The following is a 27,411-nucleotide window of genomic DNA, read 5'->3' as shown; positions in this document are numbered from 1 at the left end:
TTCTTACCCTCAACACTAAATATGCCCCTCATTCCCAAGCGTAAGTCCGCATTAGCTCCTCTCGTATACCTCTACTCACTCCTTGGTAATCTCATTTAGTCACAGGGTTTTAAATATTATCTATATACTGATGACTCCCAAATTTACATTTCTAGTCCATCTCACTCCCTTGGCCTTGACTCCTATATACAACTGCCTACTCAAAACATCCCCTTGGACATCTCATGGTTAAGATATCCAAAACTAAGCTCCTGGTAGACCTCTCAAATGTACTTCTCCCATAGTGTTTCCCACTGAGTGGTAAGGCCATTCTTCTAGGGTGCTCAGGTCAAAAATATTGTAGTATGCTTCTCATATTCCACATCCAATCCATCAGCAAAACCTACTGATTCTACCTTCTAAATATATCCAGAATCTAACCATCAGTCCAAGCCATCTTCATCCACTGTCTGTATAATTACAATAGCCTCTTAAATGGTCTGCCCACTTCTGCTCTTCCCTCCTTAAAGTCTATTCTCATCACAGCAACCAGAATGATCCTGTTAAAATGTACATCAAAATGCTCCAATGACTTCCAATCTCAGACTAAAATTAAAATAACCTCAATGGCCTTTAAAGATGTATATGTTATGACCCACCTAATTACCTCTCTGACATCATCTTCTATGGTTCTTTCCTTAATTATGCTCCAGGTGCAACAGCCTCCTTTCTTGTTCCTCACAAATGCAAATGTTCTTGCCTCAGGGCCTTTGCACTTGCGTTCCCCCTGGAATATCCTCTCCTAAAATATGTGCAAGGCATGTACCTTCACCCCCTTCAAATCTTCACTCAAATGTCAACTTCTCAGTGAGGCCTTTCTTGGCTACCCTGGTTAAATTGTACAACACATCCCCACCAAACACACTCAAATCCTTTCCCTTCTCTGCTTTACTTTTCTCCCTAACACTTACTGTCTTTATCCTTTATAAGCAAGCTCTACAACAGCTGGCATTTTTATCTGTTTTGTTCATTGGTGAATCCCCAGGATCTATTACAGTCTTTCACATGATAGATACCCAAAAATGGTTTATAATATAAATAAGTTAGCTACAGGAGAGTTTTAATAATAGCTTTTTAACTAGCTCTCTGCCTCCAGGAGGCAAGGGCCCCTAAGACCCTTTCAGCAGCTCTGTAAGGTCAAACTATTTTCATAATAATAATAAGACATTATTTGCCTTTTTTCACTCTGTTGAAATCTGAACCAATGGTGAAAAGGCAAGGTAAAACTGCTGGGCCTTGGCATGAATCTAGGTGGTAGTAGCACCAAACTATAATAGTAATCATGTATTCTTCACTGCCACATACTCATAGTAAAAATGAATCAATGAATGAATAAGTAGATGAATATAAAAACTTTAAAAGCCAATTCCAATTAAGAATATCCTTGTCAAAGCAGTAAAAATTATTAATACACTCTGTGACGGGAAAAAAAAAAACTTAAGTGACTAAGTTGCCAGCTGAACTACACACTTTATTTTTTTTTAATATTTATTTATTTGGCTGCACCAGGTCTTAGTTGTGGCACGCAGGATCTTTTTTTTTTTAGTTGCAGCATGCGGGTTCTTTTAGTTGCGGCACACGGGATCTAGTTCCCTGACCAGGGATCGAACCCTGCACTGGAAGCACGGAGTCTTAACCACTGGACCACCAGGGAAGTCCCATGAACTACACACTTTAACTTGAAATAGTGACTGACAAACTACTGTTACTCAGGCTTGAGTATCCATCAGACGTTTTCGTGAAAGTAAGAGAAGCAAGCATGTCACTTCAAAGAAAACAGTCAACAATATGTATTGCAAATGATAAAATTTGAGCTGTCAAGCAAAAATCAGAATTTTGGAAACATAGTATCCACCACCATGAGCATGACTTTCTTGATGTGATTAGTAGTGATATTAATGAATGTGATTTTTTAAATATTGTATAATGAAATATGTTAATATCTGGAAGATATGGATAGTTCAGTGAATCAATATTTTCCAAATGACCAGTGGATGATATTACAAAATCATCCATAGGTAAAAGTTCCATTCAAAGTACAAGACAGATCGATGGCTTTTAATGTTACAGAGTATACAAGTTACACTGATATGATGTCAGATTCCATCTTGAACTAATCTTTTAAGAAATGATCACTTGTTGAGCTTTGATGCTTTTTCAAAAAAATAACCCACAATTATCTGAAAAGAGTATTAAAATACTCCTCCCTTTTCCAATTACATAACTGTATTTTCTTCATATATTTCAACCAAAACAACATATTACAACATATCGAATGCAGAAATACATGAGAATCCTGCTACTTTATTAAATCAGATTAGACATTTGCAGAACTGTAAAACAATGCCACTCTTCTCAGTAAAAAAATTTTTCCTCTTTAGTATATAATTATTTTTCATTAAAAATGTTATCTATTTTAAAATATAATTGTTTCATTATTGTTATTTTCAAGTGAATCATTAAATATTTTAAACACTTCTTAGTTTTAATTTCTACTAATGGCTAATGATATTGAATATCTTTTTGTGTGTTATTAGCCTTTTTGTATATCTTCTTTGGAGAAATGTCTACACAAATCCCTTGCCCATTTTAAAATTGAGTTGTCTTTTTATAGTTGAGTTGTAAGATTTCTTTATATATTCTGGATATAAGTCCCTTATAAGATATATGATTTGTTGGGCTTCCCTGGTGGCGCAGTGGTTAAGAATCCGCCTGACAATGCAGGGGACACGGGTTCAAGCCCTGGTCCGGGAAGATCCCACATGCCGCGGAGCAACTGGGCCCGTGCGCCACAACTCCTGAGACTGCGCTCTAGAGCCCACGAGCCACAACTACTGAGCCCGCGTGCCACAACTACTGAAGCTCGTGTGCCTAGAGCCCGTGCTCCACAACGAGAGAAGCCACCGCAATGAGAAGCCCGCGCACCGCAATGAAGAGTAGCTCCCTCTCGCCACAACTAGAAAAAGCCCGCGCACAGCAACGGAGACCCAATACAGCCAAAAATATATAAATAAAAATAAATAAATTTATAAAAAAAAAAAAAAAGATATATGATTTGCAAATAGTTTCTCCTATTCTGTGAGTTCTCTTTTCTCTTTCTTAATAGTGTCCGTTGAAGCATAAAAGTTTTTACTTTTGAAGAAGTCAAATTTATTTTGTAAAATTTTCTTACTTGTTTTTGGTCTCATATCTAATGCAGAGTGGCTATATTATCTTACATTCCCATCAGCAATGTATGAGTGATCCAATTTCTCCATATCCTTTCCAGCATTTGGTTTTGTCACTGTTTTGATTTTTAGTCAACTGTTAAGGTATAATTAAAGTATCAACTGCATTTTCAACCTTCTGGGACCGAGCCTACCCACCCACTTCTCTTTGCGTTTCCATTCTCTACCACCTAGGCCTAGGCAAAATTAACTGCCCCTCATTTGTGTTTCCACAATCCTCCCCCTATTAAATCGCTTAACATATTATAGTTTGTGTTCATATGTCTGTTTCTACTGGGCTGCATTCCTTCAGGGTAAGATTCATAATGGTGGGCTCCATGGGCTTCCTTAAGTTATAAGAGACTTTCTACTTAAATATGTAAATACGTTTTTCTTGGGAGAGGGAGGAGGTCCATGATCAAAAAAGGATGATGAATCACTGCTTTAAAGAGAAAACATCTCTCAATTCCCAGCATCTCAGACTAAAGGTACTCAATAAATATTTTAACATGAATGATTTCTTTTTAGTGAAAAAAATTATCTCACTCAAAATTGTTTCATATCTTGTAAACAAATGACTTTCACGCTATAACAACTACTTTATTTACATTGAAACAAAAAGATTCACTTATAGACAAAATGTGCTTAAATGGTTAGATTTCATTTACAGTGAAACAGTGAGAAATCTTTAGTAAAAGCATTTTATAAGAAACTGTATTCTCGCAATTAATGACCATTTCATTTCAGATTATCATTTTCTAACATCCCAGACACGATTTAATAGAAAATTGTTGATTTAATAGATTAAATTGCTCTGGTCAGTTTGTGGTTATTCTATCATCATGGTTATTATTCACTCATATCCTTAGAAAATCTTTTTAATCTTAATCTCTTTCCAACAATTAAATGCACTCTTTTCCCAATACATCTTAAATTCCACCAAAACAAATATTATTCCCAATCTGTATTCTTAATATGATGAGATACACTACTAGAAGTAAAAGGAATTTAGGGCTGGTCACTACAAAGATGACTTAGAAGAGATAAGAAGTTTGGAATTTCTGTACCCACAGCACTAGAGTAAATTGGGCAAATAATAGAAACTCATTAAAACTTAAAAAAAGTGAATAAGTGAATGGGTGAATCCTTTTTCTTATTGTTACAGGGAGTCAAGTCAATAGAACATGAAGTATACTCATTTTAAGAGACTTATATGTCTAGAGATGTTATAATGTTTCTTTACAAACTTCCTTAGTTTTAAAGATGGCAAAAACAAAACAAAGCAAAACACACATGCATAAAATAGAGAAAGGAGAAAGTTTAGGGCACCCAAATAGAAAATATCTTCCTCATCAGAAACAGTAAAATGAGGAATACAACTGGAGGAGATCACACTTATTGGAAACCACTTACTCTCCTCATCAGAGTTCAGCTGTTAAACAGATGCCTCTAAGAAACAGAAGCCATCATTTTAAGATACTGCCCAACACTTACCTATGGAAACACTCAAAACAATGTAACAAGAACCTAAGCTGGAGTTCACTCTGCAGTGTGAGACCTTCACAAGTGCTGATATGAGTAATTAATGGTGAAGCACTAGAGGAAATAAGATGTGCTGAGCCCTGCCCTGGAATGCCAGGTCACACAAAAGAGGGTTCCTCATAATCAGACTCTGAATAGATGGGAGACCTTAGGCAAGATACTATACAAAGATAATGTTCCTTATTCTAGAAGGGTTTTTTGGGTGGGGGCAGGGGGATTTTTTTCTCTGAGTTTTGAATCTTTACTCCCAATAAGTAAATATTTTATTAGGAAATATGGTTATAGATATGCTCTTTAGATCTATCAAATGGTTGTGAGCTCTGACATTCAAAGATTGTAAAAAATCATCTACCAACACAGAACTCAAAAGATGTGTAGAATGACAATCTGAAATGCCTGACGGAAGTATCAGGCAATTATAAAGAGGATCAATAAACTAAAAAGGAAAATAAAAGACTAACAATAAGGAAAACAAATAGGTACTATTTTAAAAAACCCACCAAGGAAAGTGTTTAGCAAGTGAATACCAAATAATAAAGGCAGGAAAAGACATTCAGTTGACTAATCTGACCCTTTTCTTTGTTTCAACATACTCACAATTATTAAGCAAACATACCAAACTGCTGCGTTCTAAAATGTTAAAAAAATAATAGTAATAATCCAAAGCAATCTAACATTTTCCTGAAGTTTTTCTATTTCCCAACTTCTGCTATATATGGGACATTCAAAAAGCATATAAATATAGAATACATATTTAACTAAGAAGGTGATAGCCAATAAACTGAAAATCTGGCCCCAATTTCCTTCTCCAACCTTATCTTGTACAGTACTCCCTGAAATCTAATAAACGCAAAAGATTTCCTTTATTTCCTTTCTTTCCCACCACATTCTTTCAGGTATACTTAACTTAGCAGTGAGGGTCCTTGTGTCTGTATTGCCCTTGATCTTTATTATTCTGTGCTGGGATTACCTTTCCACCTTACATGACTTAGCTCATACATTTCTTTTTCTTTGAAGGCTTTATGATCATCTCCCTCCTGACCCACAAATCTCATGTCTCAAGTCTCATGTAGGAGATTTTCTTAAAAGTCTGCTATTACATTCAAAAAGTCAACCAAAATATGACAGAAATTTTATTAGCAAAATCACAGAGTCATAGGGCAGGAAGAGACCTCAGAGATCTTGCAGCCCATGCCCTCATTCGAAAAAATTGAGGCCTAGCTGGAACTTAGAACAAACTCCGTCGATAACAATTTTATTCAAATATACCAACAATCACCACATCAAAATAAATGTTTCTAAAATCACCAAGAAAAAATGACGGTGAGACCTCCAAAGAAGAAAATACAATTCACTCATGAAAGGCAATTTATCAAATTGCTAAGGGTGCTGGATTCTGCCCACTACCTAGATAGGTTTCTGGGATGTCCCTAAATAAAAGGAAATCAATATCCATCAGCAACTTAACCAACATAATTATCTAACACGTCGTATTTGTCTATAACATAAAATTTCCACTCTTTCCCTTGTGTACTTCTCGTCTCTCTTTGGTGTGTGATCAGGAAGCATATGCCACCTGTAACATAACTCTGAATCATATAATATCAGGATGTTAAATACACTGGGAAAAAAATTTTTCATCAGAGATAATCTTTACAGCCTCTAACCTATATGAATGATAGATAATTATATGAAAGAAAGAACTAGGGATGATTATAAATAAAGGTGAGTATAATTATTTCAATATTATCAATAGGATCCTAAAATGCATTTGCATGAACAATTCTAACACAGTCACATTAAAATGTTAATGTCAAAATAGGTATAGGCAATCTTATATGTTAGGAATTATTCTTGTATGTTTTAAGTCATGAGTAGTGGAAACAGTCCTATAAATCTTTGAATCTATTATTTCCACAGCTCCTAGGATATATCTTGTTCATGAAAAGAATTGAGAATTGTTAAACGATTTTCTTTGTTCACAGAGAGGAAATAAATGTGTGGCTATATTGTGGGCAGTCAAAGAATGATCAAAGTACAATTGGATGACAACTTTCAGAATATAAAACTTTTCTAGAAAATAAAATCACTCCAATATAAAATAGTAGGTTAAAATTATAGTATAGTGGTTTTAAACCACCAAACTTCAGGTGAGTATATACCTTAGCTATTTATTTATTTATGATCCAAGAGCAAGTTCAAAATCTAAAAAATAGCTGCTGTCTGCTGCACACATTAGTATTGCCAAAACTATGAACAGAAATCCAACTGATGTATTTCTTAAGTTTACTGGGGATGGGGGTAGGGAGGAATGTTGGGACTGAAGAATATGCTTGGTCATTCAAGAGTAACTGGCTTTAAAAATTACTTCGCATAAATACATTCAAATACTTCATATGTATGACAAACAGGAAAACCTGTTCTATGACAGTTAGAATAATGTTTGTTGGTTAACAGGACAGAATAATGTTTGGGTGATTGACACAGTGGTCTCTCTACTGTAATTTTATACTAAAACATCTTAACGATGTTACTAAGGTTATACAGCAAAAGTATTGCCAAATGTAAGTTAGTGAATGCATTAATACTAATGGTGAGCCCAAGAACATGTACAGAAAGAGTTTCATATACACTTGAACAAAATAACAGATCAGTAAATCCTCAGGATATGTTAATCAATGGGCAGGTACAATTTGATGGTTTAATGAAATAATACTGCTTCTTTAAATTACTGAGAAGAGATCAAGTTTGGGATTAACATATACACACTACTATATATACAATAGATAATCAGCAATGACCTACTGTATGGCAGAGGGAACTCTACTCAATATTCTGCAATAACCTATATGAGAGAAGAATCTGAAAAAGAGTGGGTATCTGTATATGTATAACTGAATCACTTTGCTGTACACCTGAAACTACCCCAACATTGTATATCACCTATACTCCAGAATAAAATAAAAATTAAATTTAAAAAAAATTAGCCATTAATCTGACAGTGTAGCTAAAACTTTCAGAACTAATTTCAGAGTAAATCTAGTTAATTTAGAAATTAATTAAGTTTCAATGAGACTAAATAATTAAAGGAATAACTATATCCTAGCATTAGTTCATTAAAAGGAACACCAATCTGCCTCTTGTATAAACATATATTTAGAATAGTACTACTGTGAAGTAATACTAAAAGTCTCAAATTTATTTTCTAGGCAGAACTTTTATATTAAACCTTTCTGAATAAATTTAAATAATTTCTGAGGTAGGAATGGAAGAGCTAAAAGAAATATTTTATATTTATTTAATATTTCTTTCTGACTACAATAATTCCTAATAGCCTTTGCTATGGGAATTATCAGTTTTCATTTTTCAAATGTCATTTTTAATTTTCAAATTTTCTTATGGGGCTAAAGTTCATTAGTTTTACACAAAAGTTTTACAGAATGAGCATGTCTCAGGTAATACATAAATTTATGTACTTGAAAAGCAAAGAATTAGCACATACTATAAGATTAAGGAGATATTCTTTTAATAAACTACAATTACTTGCTTCCTTTAATCAAGCTATTCTGACTTCATTTGTTGCCATTACTCTTAATTCTTTCTAAAAGTATAAACAGAAATTAGATTCTTAAGTAACATTTAATACTTCCTACCATATGAACTATGTGGTCTTTAGGACTTCTTATAATACAGTGCAATAATGTGGAATTTAAATGCAAAAGGTTATATTCAACTTATTGGTTTCTTATTGAAAATATTAACCCTCAGCTCATGAAACTCATAAAAATGGCCTTTTCATTACTCCTCAACAGAATAGCAAGCATATTAGTCTGTCAAATTTCTTCAGCTCCAGATGGGTGCCTAATAGAAGTACTGGAGTAAGCTATGAAATATATAGATAATGGGTTCAATAATTTTGAGCTTGTCTCACAGCATAAAATGTAGGAAAGAAGCAGAGAAAAATGTTCACCGATATTAAAAAAGTAGAGGAATAAGACAGTGATGGTTGAGTTCACTATACTTTTCAAATTGTTTAAAACTTATGAAATAATTTTTAACCAGAATGCTTTGTCTTTATATTTATTAGCAAATAAAACTTAAAATCTAAGAGAATTCTAATACTTAAGAGAATACTTTTTTAAGTATTTAATAAACTATGTAACTTTTAAGTATTTAAGAAATTATTTAACTTTTTAAATACAGAAATCTGGAAGGGTAAAGCATTATGTTCATGACCACAGAGAATCAGTTTTGAAGAACAAAATTCTTCACTCTTTGATATACTAGACTTATTTCTCCATAACTCTTGGTTAGAAAAGTAGTAAGAGAATTACTGATGCTGTTAATGGGGTGAGAGAATTGTTTTCAAATGGGCTTACACAGCATGGGAATTCAGTACACATGTTTGGAATAACTTGCAGCTGTTGCAGGGTGAAAGGCTTAAGGAAATCACTGGGAATATTGAAGGAGAATTACCAGAAGTACTTTAAAACATTTATATTATTGTGATAAGAAAAAATGTTTAATTAGATGCCTAAAATTGGTCTTTGTTTAATTCTGAATCAAATTTTTAGATGTCTCTCGTCGTTACATATTCCTGGGTATACATCCACAAACATGCTCAATTGTAACAAAGTGGCTCACTTACTATATGTCTTATGAGAAAACAATTTCCTTTAGTTTGATCCAGTTTTGGTTTAGTTCAGTGTAATTCAAAATACTTTATAAATTTACTATATGCAAAACACCATGAGAGATAAAGAGTGAAAGACCCTCACTCTTCTCAAGAAACTTATTTAGAGAAAATAGACATTATATATTATACAAAAATAATACAAAGAAACAGTATTACGGGAATTCAGTGGAATTTTCGGGATTTAATTGAGTGCTCAAATGCTGCTCCCTGAGGAAGAGCCTGATTTTGCCTGTAGGTATTTGTAGGTACCAGAGGTACATTATTCTTTCATCCAGGTAAAAACTGTTAGGAAAGTGTCTCAATCATCAAAATAAGATGTTAACCTTGTCATCTATTTGGTTTCTAAAGCATATGGAGTCACCCTGAATTAGCAACATAGAATATCAGTACTCTAAGCTCTCACCGTAAGTCTGGATAAGAGATATGATATTTAGAAGGTATGCTTAAGGGGCACGCTAGCCAACCACTCCTTTAGGCATTCCAAGTTCCAAGATCAAGCTGAATTCTGAGAAGGCTTGATTCACTTTTACTGAATTGTACCTTATGAAAAGATGACAAATCAATGTCTACGGTTAATGTCCCCATCATATATCACTGTAGGTTTTGGTTCAGCTTCAAGACTCATCCCAATTACTTTAGAAACCTTAGCTCTAGAGCATGCTGTCTAATGCAAATATACTGCAAACCATATATGCAAGCCACATGTAAACTTACTAGTACACAGTAAAAAGTAAAAAGAAATGGGTGAAATTAATTTTAATAATCTATTTTATTGAACCCAATATATCCAAAAATATTATCATGCAACATGTATGTAATCAATGTAAAAATTACTGAGATATTTTACTTTTTCTTCTTCAAGCTCTTAAGTCTTCAAACTCTAGTGTGCAGTTTATACTTACAGCACATCTCCATTAGGACAAGTTACATTTGAAGACTAGTGGCTACTGTAGTGAACACAGTGCAGCTCTAGAGGATAAACTTCTTTTGGGAAATGGCCCTTTGAGCCTTCGTCTCCAACAAAAAACTACAGCTCCTCTGCTTTCCCCCTTTATTCTGTAGGTTATTGGGGACAGAGCCATGACAACTCCACTTAGCAGTTCTTTGGTGGTGAAGAATGAGGGTTGGGGTACTGGGTCAGTAGGATATTTTAAACCCATATATTCAAAAGTTAAATAAACAAAATCATGTACTAAACTTCTCCCCATCTATCTCCAAATGCTCTAACAGCACCTCCTTCCAACACAAGTGGCGTAGCTGATAGTATAGAATAATGCCGCCTCAGAAGGAGAAGTGGAACTGGAGGTATTGAAACTCCTGAGTTTTGTTTAGTAAGGGTCATTTTTATGACCCAAATAAAGTTACAGTTAACATATAAATTTAGAGATTGTTTTAGATTTCTTTATATAATCTTTAATTAAGTAAAAATATTACAGCCCATTCTGGTTCAGAAACATTTCAACTTCTCTTAAATTTCGCAGAATAAAATAATACACCAGTTTATAGGGATATGTTAATTTATGGAATTCTACTGGTTTGCGCGTTTTTAGAACTCCCTTTTAACATAATCTCATTTATTAATAAAAAGGAGGTAGTACAATGCAGTGAAAAAAGCACTAGCCTGAAATGGAAGATGATCTGGCTTCTAGACTTTTGTCACACGAGTTGTGTGATGTTATATAATTCTCTGGATCTAAATTTCTTCATCTGTAAAATTAATGGGGCAAAAGTACATCCCTCAATCTCCAAAATCTTAATTGGAAACTATATATTTATTCAAGAATTTCAAAATGCTATATTATCTGAAGCAAATGGTATTTCCAATGTAACGCTGTAAAACTTTGTAAGAGTGAGATTAAATAACAAAGCCAAAATAAATGGCCAAGTTGTAAAAGGGACTCAATTCTGATTGCAGGTTTAATTCCTGTCCATTAGCTCCTGCTAGCTTTTCACCAATAAGTAAAAATAACACTTGACATTCTCTATGTGAGAGAATTCATTAAATTCAGTTTAGTACTGAAATATTTTAAATTTGAGTGACGGGGATCACTAAGCTTCACTGGTAAGATTCTGCTAATTGAACTTTAGGAACTTGAAGACTTATCACAATAAAGAAAGCAAAGAAAAAATATATACAAATGTATAATCATCTAATATTAAATACCTATTATTGTTGATGAAAAGAAAAGTCATGAAACTTCTATATTTCTATTCTGCTTCCCATGGATAATTTCAGTTCGAGGTAGGCAGATAATGTGTTAGCAGTACAGTGTTGTAATGCAGAGAACAAGGGTGGTCCAGCACCTGTTTCTGTAACTGACTGAGTCCTTTGTTTTTTCAAAAAGATCAGGAATTTTTAAAAAATGCCTTGATGTCAGTGCACAATAGCATCTTTCAGAAATGTTTAAATGTTGACAGAGGAAGTAGGGTTCCCTCCTACTCGTACCAAATCATGTAAGCAGGAACAACTCATCTAATCAGTATAAGACAATATAATTGCTTTCTTGAACATATTTATAAGGTAATAAAAAAATTTTTGAGGTGGGAGGGGATTAACACTAAATAATAAAATGGCTAATGCCATTATGGAACCTCAACACAAAAGCAGAGTAAAATCCTAATATAAATATCTAGACATTCTCATCGTCGTCTAGGCAACATGTCTTCCTTGCTACTTGATCTCTATTTTCCATACTCTACTCAAAACCCCTGCCCTAGATGAATATCATTCTCACAGGTAACAGAGCCTTAAGAATCCTTGAAAGACAAAATGAAATGGGGTTTATTGCTATCTGGATCTGGGGATATCGGCCAAATGAAATTCTAATTAGTAAAACTGGGTTTATATATAAATGCTTATCTGCTACAGAAGTATGTATAATCTTTGTTGCAATAATATAAAGACATGTATGTATTCTTTAAAATAAATGAAACCCACAAATACGTTTCAGTAATTTTGTTAAACTAGTGGGTTATGGATGATTTCTCCCGGTTCTTCAAATTTCTGAGCATTGAGATAGTCCTTTTGAAATTGAAAAAACATTTTAAATTGATAGCATAGTTATCTATTAATGGCTGAGGTCATTTGGTAAGAGTTCTGTAGAAATATGAAAACCTCATAAAGACTATAAAAAAATGTTGCCTCTAGGGCTTCCCTGGTGGCGCAGTGGCTGAGAGTCCGCCTGCCGATGCAGGGGATATGGGTTTGAGCCCTGGTCTGGGAGGATCCCATGTGCCGTGGAGCAGCTAAGCACCACAGCTGCTGAGCCTGCGCGTCTGGAGCCTGTGCTCCGCGGCAGGAGGGGCCGCGATAGTGAGAGGCCCGCGCGCAGCGATGAGGAGTGGCCCCCGCTTGCCGCAACTGGAGAAAGCCCTAGCACAGAAACGAAGACCCAACACAGCAATCAATCAATCAATCAATCAATCTTTAAAAAAAAAAAATACAATACCATGTGCAATTGCTCAAAAAAAAAAAAAAAAAAGACTTTAGGTATAAACCTAGCAAAACACGTACAGGACTTGTATGTTGAAAACTACAAAACAAGTTTTCTTAAAAAAAAAAAAAATGTTGCCTCTAACCAAAGAATTTATAAACAATTCAATAATTTTAAAAAACCCTCTAAGCTCCAAAGTTTAAGAACTTTAAAATTAAACCTCTTCTATATCATTTATATGGCTTAAGAAAGGTATTTCACTCAGTTCTAAAAACCAGATCTACCAATTTTAGAATTTCCAATCAAATCTGAGTTAGTAGTTTTCATGAGTCACAAAAAGAACTTAAAACTAAAATTATTTAATTTCAAATGATTTTTTCAAACCATCTCCTAAGAACAAAACATCATTACACACATTCTTTCTCAATTCAGCTGACTTTTAAAAAGGAATTAAAAGGGGCTTTAAGTGCTAACAATTAGCAAATGATTCATATTGGATACCATGTTTTGACACCAGTTCCTATAATAGGTTTATTATTATAAAAGCTTTTGCAACCATTTGCAAGAAGGGGAAATAATAAAGGACTTGATTTTTGCAGAAGTAGGGACTTTATAAAAGCAATCCAGCTCCAATTTTGATATAGTGTTAGAACAGGGAATAAAATGCAAATACCAGAATTCCTTAACTACAAAGGACATGCATATTTTTTTAGTAAAAGACATGTTTGGGTATTAGAGACAATTTATTTCAATCTGGCATAGGGTTTGACAGCTTAAGAGTATAAGGAACAAGCAAAAGATGATGGTTGTATTATATATGGAACAGATATTTTAAACCTTAGATGATTAACTATGGTTGAAAAACAAGCAACAATTGGACTTCCCTTACATCGTCCACTACACACTGGCATGCAATTAAATGCCTGTCAAATGATATGAACTGATGTAGGATTCCTGGCACTTATCTGAATCAGATTTAATACCTTACAAGGAAAATAAAAAGAACTCTTTTTTTTTTTTTAATTTTTATTTATTTATTTATGGCTGTGTTAGGTCTCCGTTTCTGTGCGAGGGCTTTCTCTAGTTGTAGCAAGTGGGGGCCACTCTTCATCACGGTGCGCGGGCCTCTCACTATTGCGGCCTCTCCCGTTGCGGAGCACAGGCTCCAGACCCGCAGGCTCAGTAATTGTGGCTCACGGGCCTAGTTGCTCCGCGGAATGTGGGATCTTCCCAGACCAGGGCTTGAACCCGTGTCCCCTGCACTGGCAGGCAGATTCTCAACCACTGCGCCATCAGGGAAGCCCAAGAGAACTCTTGAGGAAGAATGTTAAATGCAAACAAAAGTCTTTCTATTAGGCAATATCTTTTGTTGTTTTATAAGGTGCAATGTGAAAGATTCAGGCTTTTCAGAAGTTCAATGAAAGAATAAACTTGTTTTACCGTGGCATCATTTTTTAGAAGTTCACTTTGAAAATAAAGCTTCCACTAAACCAGTTACAAATTTTTTCTAATCTATATAGGTCAGAATAGACACAAGGTCATATTCATTTTAGTAAGGACAGGCCCAGTTATAAGGTTATAAGTTATACAGATATAACTGTAAGTAAAAATTTTTAAAAAGGTGATTGAAACAGAATTTTATCTCTAATTCACTTCACTCATGAAGAAACAGTTGTTTTACTCCTTCAGGTCAAACAGATAAGGAAAATGAAAAAGCAAAAGAAAAGCCAAAAATCATTAGGCACTTCCTGGGTAGACTCAGGTGGTAGACACCACCTCAGAAAAAACTTAATGGGCATCACTATCCACCCTAGAAAAACAAAAAAACCACCCGCTAGAAATGTGGTGTGGTCAGACTAAGAAATATTTCTTTTTTTAAAAAAAGATGTAAAAGGGGCTTCCCTGGTGGTGCAGTGGTTGAGAATCCGCCTGCCAATGCAGGGGACATGGGTTCGAGCCCTGGTCCGGGAAGATCCCACATGCCACGGAGCAACTAAGCCCGTGCGCTACAACTACTGAGCCTGCGCGTCTGGAGCCTGTGCTCCGCAACAAGAGAGGCCGCGATAGTGAGAGGCCTGCGCACCGCGATGAAGAGTGGCCCCTGCTTGCCGCAACTAGAGAAAGCCCTCGCACAGAAACGAAGACCCAACACAGCCAAAAATAAATTAATTAATTAAAAAAAAAAAGATGCAAAAGAAAACATCTCTGTTTTCATCTTAAACAATTCTTGCTGTTAAATAGGAAATGCTTTCATAGCAGCTTTTAGAGTCAAGTCTGTATAATAAAGGTTTGTGCTGGTTTTCACCCTTGGCAACCAAAACGCATTGTTGAAAAGAAACTCCTAAATAGTCTCATTCAAAAGTGATTTCGCTCATTAAGTGGGGAAAGGAGAGAGGGGAGGGATGATTAGGATCAATTAAAAGAGTAGACAAAATAATCATGTTTTGACCCTATCTAAAGCAAGATCTGAAGGTAGTTTCATTTGTAGCAAGAAATATATTCCTACAAAGATATTGCACAAAGGGGGGAAAAAAGTAGAATTATGTAAGTTTCAGTAATAGATTCTGGACTCTGACTTATATAGTTACCTAGTTTCAGAGGGTCTTACATTTTGTGGAAAAGAAATTTCAATGGGAAATAACATTCTCATTTCTCACAAAAAATAAATTTAATTCCTCATAATTTCCCTACCAATAACTCATTTGAGAAATAATTTATTGCATGAAAATACTACTATAAAAATACATTAAAAGATTAAGCTCACAACTTACGTATGTATACAGTCTTGAAAATATTATAAGGATTCAGGGCGCAGTTAGTTGAATAGGAAAAAGAGATGAAGCTGTCACTTGTACACAGGGATAATCTCATTCCTATCTATAAAAAGGCTCCCGCTCTCACTTTTTCTAAGTGTGTATTATGTAAGTTCCACAGGTGGTGTTTTTGAGTGATGAAGATCCTCAAATAATACTAAAACTGAAAAAAGAAATGTTTCAATAAATACACTTCAGCTGGCTGAAGTATCTTCATCATCAAAAAAGATAAAATTCTGAACAAAAACCACTACGGAAGAATGATTCATCATATCACGTCACAAGAAATTCTCTGATGCAGAAGGTGACTCGGGGTACAGTAATTTATCTTACCTGCAAATGAAATCTGAAAATGCTGGACTTGAAATATACCAACAGTATAGATCACTATTGAGAAGATGACAACTGTTTCCCCTCAACCAGGCAGCAAAAGCAGTCAGGAGGAAAAAACCCAGTCACATTTTAGAGTATTTAGATTTTTTAAATGACCCATATAATTTGAGAGGAAAACTCTTATGAGAGCCTATAAGAAATATCTTAAGAGACAAAAGGGGAACGGAGATGAAAATTGGTTGAGAAAAAAATGTGATATAAAGCTTGAAGGACTTGGCAGGGACTTAAGAGGTAAATGGATACACAGAAGAAATTCTAAATTGTGTGTAAAAGGAAAGTAGAAGACACTGAGATGGTAAAAGGTTGTGCAAGGAAGCCGCTGTCACAGATTTCTCTTCATTCTAAGGGAGGTATGGATGTCCATTTCTTTAGAACAGTTAAGACCTATGGCTCCTCACATGCTCATTTTTCTTACGCATCAGAGTTGAAAAATATCAAGGGTACGAGTCCAGCTGAGGAGAAGGGAAACTATACATCTGAAAATTAAAGTTCAGATAAGCACACTTAGGCCATCAAAATATGGTAAAACCAAGTTTTATTTCAATCTGTTAAATTGAAAGCATACAATGACCTAAACACATCCCTTTAAACTCCTTTTCTTGCAAAAAAGAAATGATGGTATAAATGGAGAATTTCTGACGTTTGAACAAAGTAACATAGAGTGGAACCTTAGGAAAACCTTCATTTAACTTTCTTTTAAACTTTAGGGTTTTTTTAATTAACCCCTGAAACCATTCAACGTCACCAATGCCATAAAAAAAGAAACCTTAGCCAACATTCATCTACAAAGCTACTTTTAAAAATGGCAGTCCTTTCTCCCTGTCCAACCCTACTACCTTCTACCAGATGGCTTCTTCCCATTCTCTCTCCTGGAAGAAAAATCAAATAAAAATCACACCAAAAGAGGATTCAGTATGAGGATAAGCTATACGAAACTGTCACTAAAGAGTAACGCACATGGGCTTCCCTGGTGGCGCAGTGGTTGAGAGTCTGCCTGCCAATGCAGGGGACACGGGTTCGAGCCCGGGTCTGGGAAGATCCCACATGCCACGGAGCAACTAGGCCCGTGAGCCACAACTAATGAGCCTGCGCGTCTGGAGCTTGTGCTCCGCAACAAGAGAGGCCGTGATAGTGAGAGGCCCACGCATCGCGATGAAGAGTGGCCCCCATTTGCCGTAACTAGAGAAAGCCCTCGCACAGAAACGAAGACCCAACACAGCCATAAATAAATAAATAAATAAATAAATAAATAAATAAATAAATGGATCATCACATTAAAAAAAAAAAAAAAAAAAAAGAGTAACGCACATTTCCAGTCGTTTCATCACCTGTAGAGTCATCAAGAACCAGCCTTCCAGCTGCCTGAACAGCTCAGCCAACTCCTGAAGGAAAGTGGGGTGGAGAAAGGTCCTCGGTATAGGTTGTCGGTGTTGGTGCTCCGAGGGGTCTCGATCTTCTCAATGTTTTTGAGGGTTACATCGTGCAAGGTGGCATACTGGTTCCGTACATGGAGCAGGATCTGGCGCACACTCTGGTACTCCTTTTCGTTGACCTCGGCTACAGTGCGGCGATAATCTTCCACCTGGGGGTATTTCACTGTCTTGGATACCAGCTTGGCCTGGGTGTTGTAATAGGTGGAGAAGCGGCGTAGATAAGAGGCTGCTGTGCTCTCCACGGTCCACAGCTGGTCCGCGGTGTCTTCCTGGATAGACACTCCGAAGTTGTTGCCGTCCTCCGCCTTTGGGAGGAGCAGCTGCACCCACATACGCACGGTGTTGCATTTCTCTCTCAGCAGCTCGATCTCGGGTTTTACGTGCTGAATCAGCTCCACCAGATGCTGGTTGCTTCGCAGAAGCTGCCCCTCGCCGCCTGGCAGTGCTAGTACTTTGATGGAGGACTGGGTCTGCAGAGGCAGCCGATCCCGGTTGGGCCCATCCCCCGCAGTGTCTGGGGAGACAGGGGTCTCTGGGGCTGGCACCGAACGTATTATGGATAGGTCTTGCAGGCAGAGCTCCTGAACCCAACTATCCAGCTCTGACAGCGTCTGAGGGAAGAAGGTGGACACCAGATCCTCGGCCTCCTGGGCGATGCGGGCCCGAAATGAATCTACTTTCCCCTGCACGTCCTGCTCCAGCTTCAGCAGGGAAGCCATGACCTCCAGGGTCGTTGAGTGTTGGGGCGGACACGGCCTGAGTTCCTCCCTCCTCCGCAGGCTGGGTTTGCGCTTCCGCCGCCACCACCAACTCCCAACAGACCAGGCCCTGCCAGGGCGAAAAGACGTCCCGGAGGTCCCTGCGGGCCGGCGCGTGGAGAAAGCGGGAGACACACACTGACCACGCCCTCCGGACGGCGCCCTGGCCAAGAGGCCGGCAGACAGGCTTCGTGAGACCAGCCTAGGCTTCGAGTGCCTTGCCGCTAGAGCACCGAAGACCACGTGTTAGGGGACCCAGCTGGATCTAGTTATCTGAGCTGCGCCTCCCCTACCTACTGGCCTGGCTGGCGGGAAGCCACTTTCAAGAACATCGTTAAACTTAAGCTGTGAAGACCAGGCAATGACAAGTCGGTGCGCTTTACATAGGAGTTCAAGGAAGTCCACAATCCCTGGATCCAGCAAACACGATCTCTTTTGAAAGGCATCTCACAAAATGGGCTCTCCAGAGCAAGGCTCACTTCTGGAGAGCCTCAAGTCACACCTTTACAGGTAACCTGGGCCTATCCATGCTTTCCTCTTAGAAAGTCAGAAGTCAGTTCACTTCACTATTGTATTTCAATCAAGTTAGTAGACTTCTGAGATCTTCTATGGCTTACTTCATACAATTTTTAGTTTAAATTACAAATGTTAAGTTATATGACTCTTCTTAAAATTCATCTTTTGGGGAATAATTAACAATTGAATCTGGACTGTAAATTAACGTAACACAGTCAAACTTCCTGAATTTGATAAGTGTATGGTTGTTACAGAGGTTATGTCCTTGTTTTTAGGAAGTACACACTACAGTATTAAGGGATAAAGTGACATGATATATTTAATCTATTCTCAGATGGTTCAGAAAAAGTGTGTGTGTGTGTGTGTGTAGAGAATGAGAATGCTAAATCATGTGGAGAAATGGTAAAAATTGATGAATCTGTATAAAGAGTGTATGAGAATTCAGTATTATTCTTCTAACTTCTCTGTAAGTTCAAACTTATTTCAAAATAAAAAATGAAAAAACTACCTTTTCCTTAAAGGTTTCCAGAATCATAGAGACAAATTCTGTAAACTTCTAAACTTTCACCCTATTTATTTATATTCATTTTCCTTTCCCTGAAATATTTTCCTTTTGTCCTCTGCAGTAACACAGAGCAAAATCCATGCCTTTGTGACTTTTATTCTAAAATTATTGAAGTATAGTTAAAAAAAGGATTTTTCTAAAGATGCTATAGTATGGTTTCAAATGTAATTGTCACCTCAGTCAGACTGTAAACTCCTTCAGGGCAGGGGCCAAGTCTTAATTCATTTCTTTTGCAGCTGGCATGGAGCAGGTGCTCAATACATGTCTGATGAAATGATCCTGACTTAGTAAGATTTTAGCTAACTATAACTTCACAAAATCTAGAACTGAAAGTGAAAACAAATCAACAAGACAAACATGTTACAGGTTGGGTTCCCCAGCAAGCAGAGAAGTTGCTTACAGGAGGTTTATTAGGGAGTGCTCTTAAGATAAACACCTGCGGAAAGAAAGAGACAGAACAGGGAGAAGTTGGATTTCGATGCAATCTCAAGGCCTCAACTGACCCCATGGGGAACTGGGAAATGCCCTTCAGAGTTGTCCTCAGGTGGGGTCAAAGCAGTTCCTGAAGAGGGCTCTTTGGTAGCAAGACTTTTAGCAATCGGGAAATAAAAACTTTAGTCCTGAGGAGGGATCTGGGAAGCTCATCATAGCTTCAACTACACATGTAAGATATTAAGATACCTATACTAACAAACTAGCAATTAAGTTGTTCAGCCCCAGTCAGGAGTTGAAAATTCAAAGATGGTTTCTGTGTTCAGATCAATTCAAGTCTCTCAGGAATGACAAAGAAGGTTGTGGTGACAGTAATTATATGTTCAGAGGTGGGGCAGGGGAGATAAAGGTGTGTATGTATGTGAGGGAGGTAATGGGGGATTACTGGTAAGTTGGATCTTAAGATATAAGGGAAGTGGCAGGAAATGAGGCAGGAGAAGTAAGCAAGGACCAGCTCATGGAGGCAGGGCCCTATTTGCCATGCTTTAGGAACCTGGATTTAATAAAAGCCAATGAAGGACATTTAGGCAGGGAAAAAATACACACAGAGATGTATGATTTCAATGGTGGAGGTGAATTTGAAGAAGAAACTAAAGGAAGAGAGACTGTGCCATAATCCAAATGAGAAAGTATGCCTCATTTTAAGTGGTGGTGATGGGTTGAAAGAGAAGCATCAAGAATATCTTAGGAAAAAAAAAAAAGAATATCTTAGAAGTAAAATTAACAGTATGTAGTAATCGTTTTAGATGTGGATAGATGAGAAAAGGCAGAATTCAATACTATGTAATTTTTTGGGGGGGCTTAGGTAGATAATTTCTATTTATACTTATATTAAACCTCTCCTAAGAGGTAAATTAGATATACATTTTTACACACACATATTTACATTCAACTTTATGGAAATTTAGATAGGGCTATCAAACAGAAAAGAAAAAGCAAATCTTAAAACATGACCACAATTTCCCATATGTTGATTTTCTTCATAACTTTGGCTATAAAAGATTACGATGGCGCCAGCATGGAAATTCCCTCTTATACCAAAAACACCCTCAGTGGTATATATGGTTTAACAAATGGTTACTCTGTTTTCAAACAGAAAACATTTCTAGTTGCTCTTTTAAAGAAGTAGGGAAGTTTCTTTCTACTTAAATTATGACAGTGATTAATGAAGCCATTTACATGAAATTATTTTCTTTAGTTGTCTAATGATAAAATGTAAAATCCTTTGGGGGATTCAGCTGCTCTTTTTTCTAGTGGGACGTAAGAGTTTTATTTTTTCGTAATGTTTCCTGTCCTCATTAATGAGATAGCAGTTGGTAGGAAAGTAACAGCTCCTAATTTTTCTACCCCCATCAATCATCAGCAATCAGTGGTTGTTTCTAAAAATTATTTAATGCACTTGCATGCCTTGATTTGACCCATGAAATTAACACTGAGTGCCAACAGGTGGAGGAAGGCCAGGGACAGCTGTGTGGAGTATTGTCTTGTTCAGGTCAGTTTCTCCTTTCTCCACAGCCCAGCAGGGTTCATTATGTACTGATGCCAATAACTGACACCCCACTCTTCTTTTAGGAATGCCTACAGATTTATAGATTGGTTTATCCTTTAAATATCCTCCAACTCTGAAACTATGCCCTGTGAAGAAGGGATTCTGTGGTCCTGTGTATGGGTTCCATTTACAGAACTATTCTAAGCAACTGTTGTGTCAACTATCGGAGATACCTGTAAGCTTGAGATATGGATTGAAATTTAATCATTCAAAATAAGCTGTTTTTCCCACTGATTTCTTTCTATCTATAAAAGTTAGGAGAAATATAATCAATGGTGCTAAATCTAGATAATCTTAAGGCTCTGGTTGATGGTAATATTTATCCCCTTATATTTATAAAATTTTTCATCTCTAGGTTGCAGTGGATCTTACGTTATCTAGACCCTCAAATGAGCAATTTCTAGGGCTGACAAATATATCACGTCCTCTTCCTTCATTCTTCCTCCTAGATTGCTGCACATAAAGGTACAGAAATAAACGATGTAGAGGTACTCACTGCAGTGCCCTTTTGTCAGAATCAGCCTCCACATCTAACATAAGCATGGCTCTAAATGAAGAGGAGTTGGCAATATAGCATTGTGGCTAAAGTTACGAAGTTAGTCATGTTCAAATCCTAGCTTTGCTACTTACTACCCATGTGACCCTGGCTAAGTTATCTAATCTCTCTGTGCTTTATTTTCTTCATCTATAAAATAAGCATTATAATAATACCTATAAAAGTTGTTTTGAGGATTAAATTAGTTAATACATGTAAAGAGTTTAGCACAGTGCCTCAAACATGTTAATTGCTCAATAAATGTTAGCTGTTATTGAAGGAGAGTCTATCAACAGTCCAAAATCTCCCTTCACTCTTTGAAATGGAGTAGAACTGTGTATTCTAGACAAACCAAGATACAATTTTCTTGTTCACTATCTTGTTATTTAGCAGTAGTGACTAATTGCACTACACAGTTGAATATAAGTATCTTTTTTTAACGGCGTGAATTTCTGAGATCATCAGTATTTAGAGACCATATCACAGAGGGCATAGGTGAAGCAAGCACAAAGTTTTACTGGCTACCTTGGCTGAAAAGTGCATTTCTGAATAGAACCCCTTCTGGCAAAAGCCATGTCTTCATCAAGTTCACATTATTTTATCTTACAAATTACATAATTGGGATAGTTTGGAAACAATGATGTCTACTGTCAAGGGTCCTTAAGATCACTGATTTTAACAAAAAAACCACTGATCTCTAGGTCCTAGATTCCTGACTTTTTAAGATGCTTTGGCCAATGACTCTCTACCCAAGTCACTGATAGCTTCCTTGTTTACAAAATCCCTGGATCAATAACGTACTGGATGAACAATGAATCTTCTAGTTCAGCATTTTTCAAATTGAAGTCCATCGGTTCCCTATAATTATTTGTGTGTCTCCATTTTGATGATTCATTAATTGATGTAAGCATATTCTGGGTCATATTATAACTGACATGCAATTTGAGCCAGCGATTACATTTTTATGATTGTGATAGCACGAAGTACATCTACCTTAATTGATGAGAGAGGAGCCTATTAGGTATGATTATCCTTTTTCTCCTTTTCCCAAATAACTGTAAATCAGATAGAACAAAGGTTTTCTTAGTGGTTCAAATAGAGAAAACTGGAGGGAGAATTAAGTTATCACAGAGTACTCAATAATATGGAAATGTTTAATTAATTGAAAATACTTGCACCATGAGAGTCAGTATCACCTTCACTTATCAGTAGCGACACAAAAACATGGTCTATTACATAAATTCAAGTTGTTGATTTGTATTTTATCTTTGTAATATTATTTATATTTAATTTATATATTTACATAAATAAATTTATATTATATAATTATATTATTTTGGTTTTGTAGTTGCAAACTAAAAGTAGAAGATGTTTCAAGTTTTGTGTTTATATGTACTTAATAAACATAAGTCAGTGCTGGCAGAGAATTTCTTCCTTTAAAAGTAAAACCCCTCTTATAATGCCTTGTGCAAACAATTCCAGAGCTCTCTTCCTGAAATGCGTTTTTGATCATATTTCTATCTTCTACAGTGTAAGGACCAAATTCCTTAAGCATAGTCCACAAGTTCTTTCATGATCTGGATCCTGCCATCTTTTATTTCCCAGAAACTACTCTACATTCCAACAACAGTACTCTCACATGTCCTATGCTTTACATATTCACCTCTCTCTGCATAAAATGCCCATTGTATCATCTTCCTCCCGCTCTCTATCCTACCAATTCATCCTGCTGTAATCAGCTCAAGAACTGTTTCGGAAAAAACCTTCCCTAATACCACCTTCTCCCTTCCTAGATGAAGTTAGTGCTCCTGGCACAAGTTAAACAGCATAATAATATCTACCTCATAAAGCTGTTGAAAGGATTAAATGAAATAACTTACATAAAACAGCTAGGACACTAAATTCTTCATAAATGGTAGTAGTTTTATTTGTATCTCAAAGTATTCTGCATAAATCTATAAATCTCTTTTACAGTTCCTATCACAGTGTTGTAATTTTGGATTTACAAGTCACTTTTCTCTACCATAATAAATTCGTTGAGGACAAGCATTTTAGTTTTTTCATTTTTATATGTTCTTTGGTAGCAGTGTGCCAGGTAACAATAAGTGTTCAATGAATATTTACTGAATAAATGAATTAATGAAAGAAATAGGATAAAATTTATCAGACAGGACCTGACTAGCAGAAGAGATGGGACTCTCAAGCAACTTATCTTTTTCTTATTTCCCCTGAAAAGTTGCTAGATCTAACAGCAGTCTTCTGGGCTGAACTCTTTAGGGATTTATAGGAAAAGTAGGAAATATATTTCTTTTTTTCTCCCATCAACAGCATGCAGAGTTTCACATTCTGCTTTTGACTCTGGTAATATTCCAGAATTCTACCAGTCACAGTATTGCTTAGTTCTGAAAAAGAGCACTCACTTAAATAACTGGAGTTGGTCTGCAGAACAGTAGTTATGCATTACTACATGTTTGTGCAAAGTGAACATATCAGGGAGTACCAGAGAGGTACACACACAAGAAATAAGGGTGGTGCTGGCTCTGACTCATGCTCCTACTGCTTATTTATAGCTTCTTATTAGTATGGGATTTGTTTTATTTGGCAAAAATACAAGATCTCACTGACTGAGAGAGGAAGATGTAAGAAAATGCCTAAGCATAAAACTTCTACAGCTGAATAATAATCTGTAATTCAGTGCTATATCAACAGACTCCCCAGGGGCTGGTGCAAGCGGAAACCACTCCAGAATTACAGACTTCATGAGCTGCAGACTTTACTGCTAAATGTAAAATAGTGGTTAACTAAAGATTTTATTCCTCCATAGACACTTCCATTTATAAATGCTAAATTCACCAGTTAGGGCTAAATTAAGTTAGTATACAAAATATGTACAGTGAGTTTCTAATTTCTCTAAATAATTTTCACCAGCAGAAATAGTCAAAAGTAAATTTTAAAAAAACAAGCCAAAGAATTTATATGCTTCAACCTGAAAAAATGTACTGTCTCTGTATTCATTTAAAATTACTGACATTCACAGAAAGACAGACAAGATGAAAAGGCAGAGGGCTATGTACCAGAGGAAGGAACAAGATAAAACCCCAGAAAAACAATTAAATGAAGTAGAGATAGGAAACCTTCCAGAAAAAAAATTCAGAATAATGATAGTGAAGATGATCCAGGACCTCGGAAAAAGAATGGAGGCAAATATCGAGAAGATGCAAGAAATGTTTAACAAAGATCTAGAAGAATTACAGAACAAACAGAGATGAAAAATACAATAACTGAAATGAAAAATACACTAGAAGGAATCAATAGCAGAATAACTGAAGCAGAAGAACGGATAAGTGACCTGGAACACAGAATGGTGGAATTCACTGCCACGGAACAGAATAAAGAAAAAAGAATGGAAAGAAATGAAGACCTAAGAGACCTCTGGGACAACATTAAATGCAACAACATCCGCATTATAGGGGTCCCAGGAGGAGAAGAGAGAGAAAAAGGACAAGAGAAAATATTTGAAGAGATTATAGTCGAACACTTCCCTAACATGGGAAAGGAAATAGCCACCCAAGTCCAGGAAGCACAGAGAGTCCCATACAGGATAAACCCAAGGAGAAACACGCCGAGACACATAGTAATCAAACTGGCAAAAATTAAAGGCAAATAAAAATTATTGAAAGCAGCAAGGGAAAAATGACAAATAACATACAAGGGAACTCCCATAAGGTTAACAGCTGATTTCTCAGCAGAAACTCTACAAGCCAGAAGGGAGTGGCATGATATACTTAAAGTGATGAAAGGGAGAACCTACAACCAAGATTACTCTACCCAGCAAGGATCTCATTCAGACTCGATGGAGAAATCAAAAGCTTTACAGACAAGCAAAAGCTAAGAGAATTCAGCACCACCAAACCAGCTCTACAACAAATGCTAAAGGAACTTCTCTAAGTGGGAAACACAAGAGAAGAAAAGGACCTACAAAAACAAACCCAAAACAATTAAGAAAATGGTCATAGGAACATACATATCGATAATTACCTTAAACGTGAATGGATTAAATGCTCCAACCAAAAGACACAGGCTTGCTGAATGGATACTAAAACAAGACCCATATATAGACCTAGGGACACATTCAGACTGAAAGTGAGGGGATGGAAAAAGATATTCCATGCAAATGGAAATCAAAAGAAAGCTGGAGTAGCAATACTCATATCAGATAAAATAGACTTTAAAATAAAGAATGTTAAAAGAGACAAAGAAGGACACTACATAATGATCAAGGGATCAATCCAAGAAGAAGATATAACAATTATAAATATACATGCACCCAACATAGGAGCACCTCAATACATAAGGCAACTGCTAACAGCAATAAAAGAGGAAATCGACAGTAACACACTAATAGCGTGGGACCTTAACACCTCACTTATACCAATGGACAGATCATCCAAACAGAAAATTAATAAGGAAACAAGCTTTAAATGACACAATAGACCAGACAGATTTAATTGATATTTATAGGACATTCCATCCAAAAACAGCTGGTTACACTTTTTTTTTTTATTGATTTTTTTTTTAAATTAATTAATTTATTTTTGGCTGTGTTGGATCTTCGTTTCTGTGCAAGGGCTTTCTCCAGTTGCGGCAAGCAGGGAGGGGCCACTCTTCATTGCGGCGCGCGGGCCTCTCACTATCGCGGCCTCTCTTGTTGCCGAGCACAGGCTCCAGACGTGCAGGCTCAGTAGTTGTGGCTCAAGGGCCCAGTTGCTCCGCGGCATGTGGGATCTTCCCAGACCAGGGCTCGAACCCGTGTCCCCTGCATTGGCAGGCGGATTCTCAACCACTGCACCACCAGGGAAGCCCTACACTTTCTTCTCAAGTGCGCACAGAACATTCTCCAGGATAGATCACAACTTGGGTCACAAATCAAGCCTCAGTAAATTTAAGAAAATTGAAATCGTATCAAGCATCTTTTCTGACCACAACACTATAAGATTAGAAATGAATTACAGGGAAAAAAACGTAAAAAGCACAAACACATGGAGGCTAAACAATACGTTACTAAATAACCAAGAGATCACTGAAGAAATCAAAGAGGAAATCACAAAATACCTAGACACAAATGACAATGAATACACGACGATCCAAAACCTATGGGATGAAGCAAAAGCAGTTCTAAGAAGGAAGTTTATATATACAAGCCTACCTCAAGAAACAAGAAAAATCTCAAACAAACAATCTAACCTTACATCTAAAGGAACTAGAGAAAGAAGAACAAACAAAACCCAAAGTTAGCAGAAGGAAAGAAATCATAAAGATCAGAGCAGAAATAAATGAAATAGAAATGAAGGAAACAACACCAAAGATCAATAAAACTAAAAGCTGGTTCTTTGAGAAGATAAACAAAATGGATAAACCATTAGCCAGACTCATCAAAAAA

The 27,411-nt window shown here is 36.4% G+C and overlaps 2 protein-coding genes across 2 annotated transcripts in view; both read right to left on the bottom strand.

Moving 5' to 3' along the window:
• The window catches only part of ATF6 (activating transcription factor 6), a 225,394-nt gene that overhangs the window by 69,138 nt on the left and 128,845 nt on the right, over positions 1-27,411 (bottom strand). The window lies entirely within an intron of this gene.
• LOC132347274 (proteasome activator complex subunit 3-like) lies at positions 17,463-18,275 on the bottom strand. The gene has a single exon (XM_059893668.1). The coding sequence runs from the start codon at positions 18,273-18,275 to the stop codon at positions 17,463-17,465; it is 813 nt and encodes a 270-aa protein (XP_059749651.1).

This window comes from Balaenoptera ricei, chromosome 1 (assembly GCF_028023285.1).
Source record: "Balaenoptera ricei isolate mBalRic1 chromosome 1, mBalRic1.hap2, whole genome shotgun sequence".
Classification (NCBI taxonomy): Eukaryota; Metazoa; Chordata; class Mammalia; order Artiodactyla; family Balaenopteridae; genus Balaenoptera; species Balaenoptera ricei.
The sequence above is the reverse complement of the archived record's forward strand: the minus strand, read 5'-3'. Positions and strand labels throughout refer to the sequence as shown.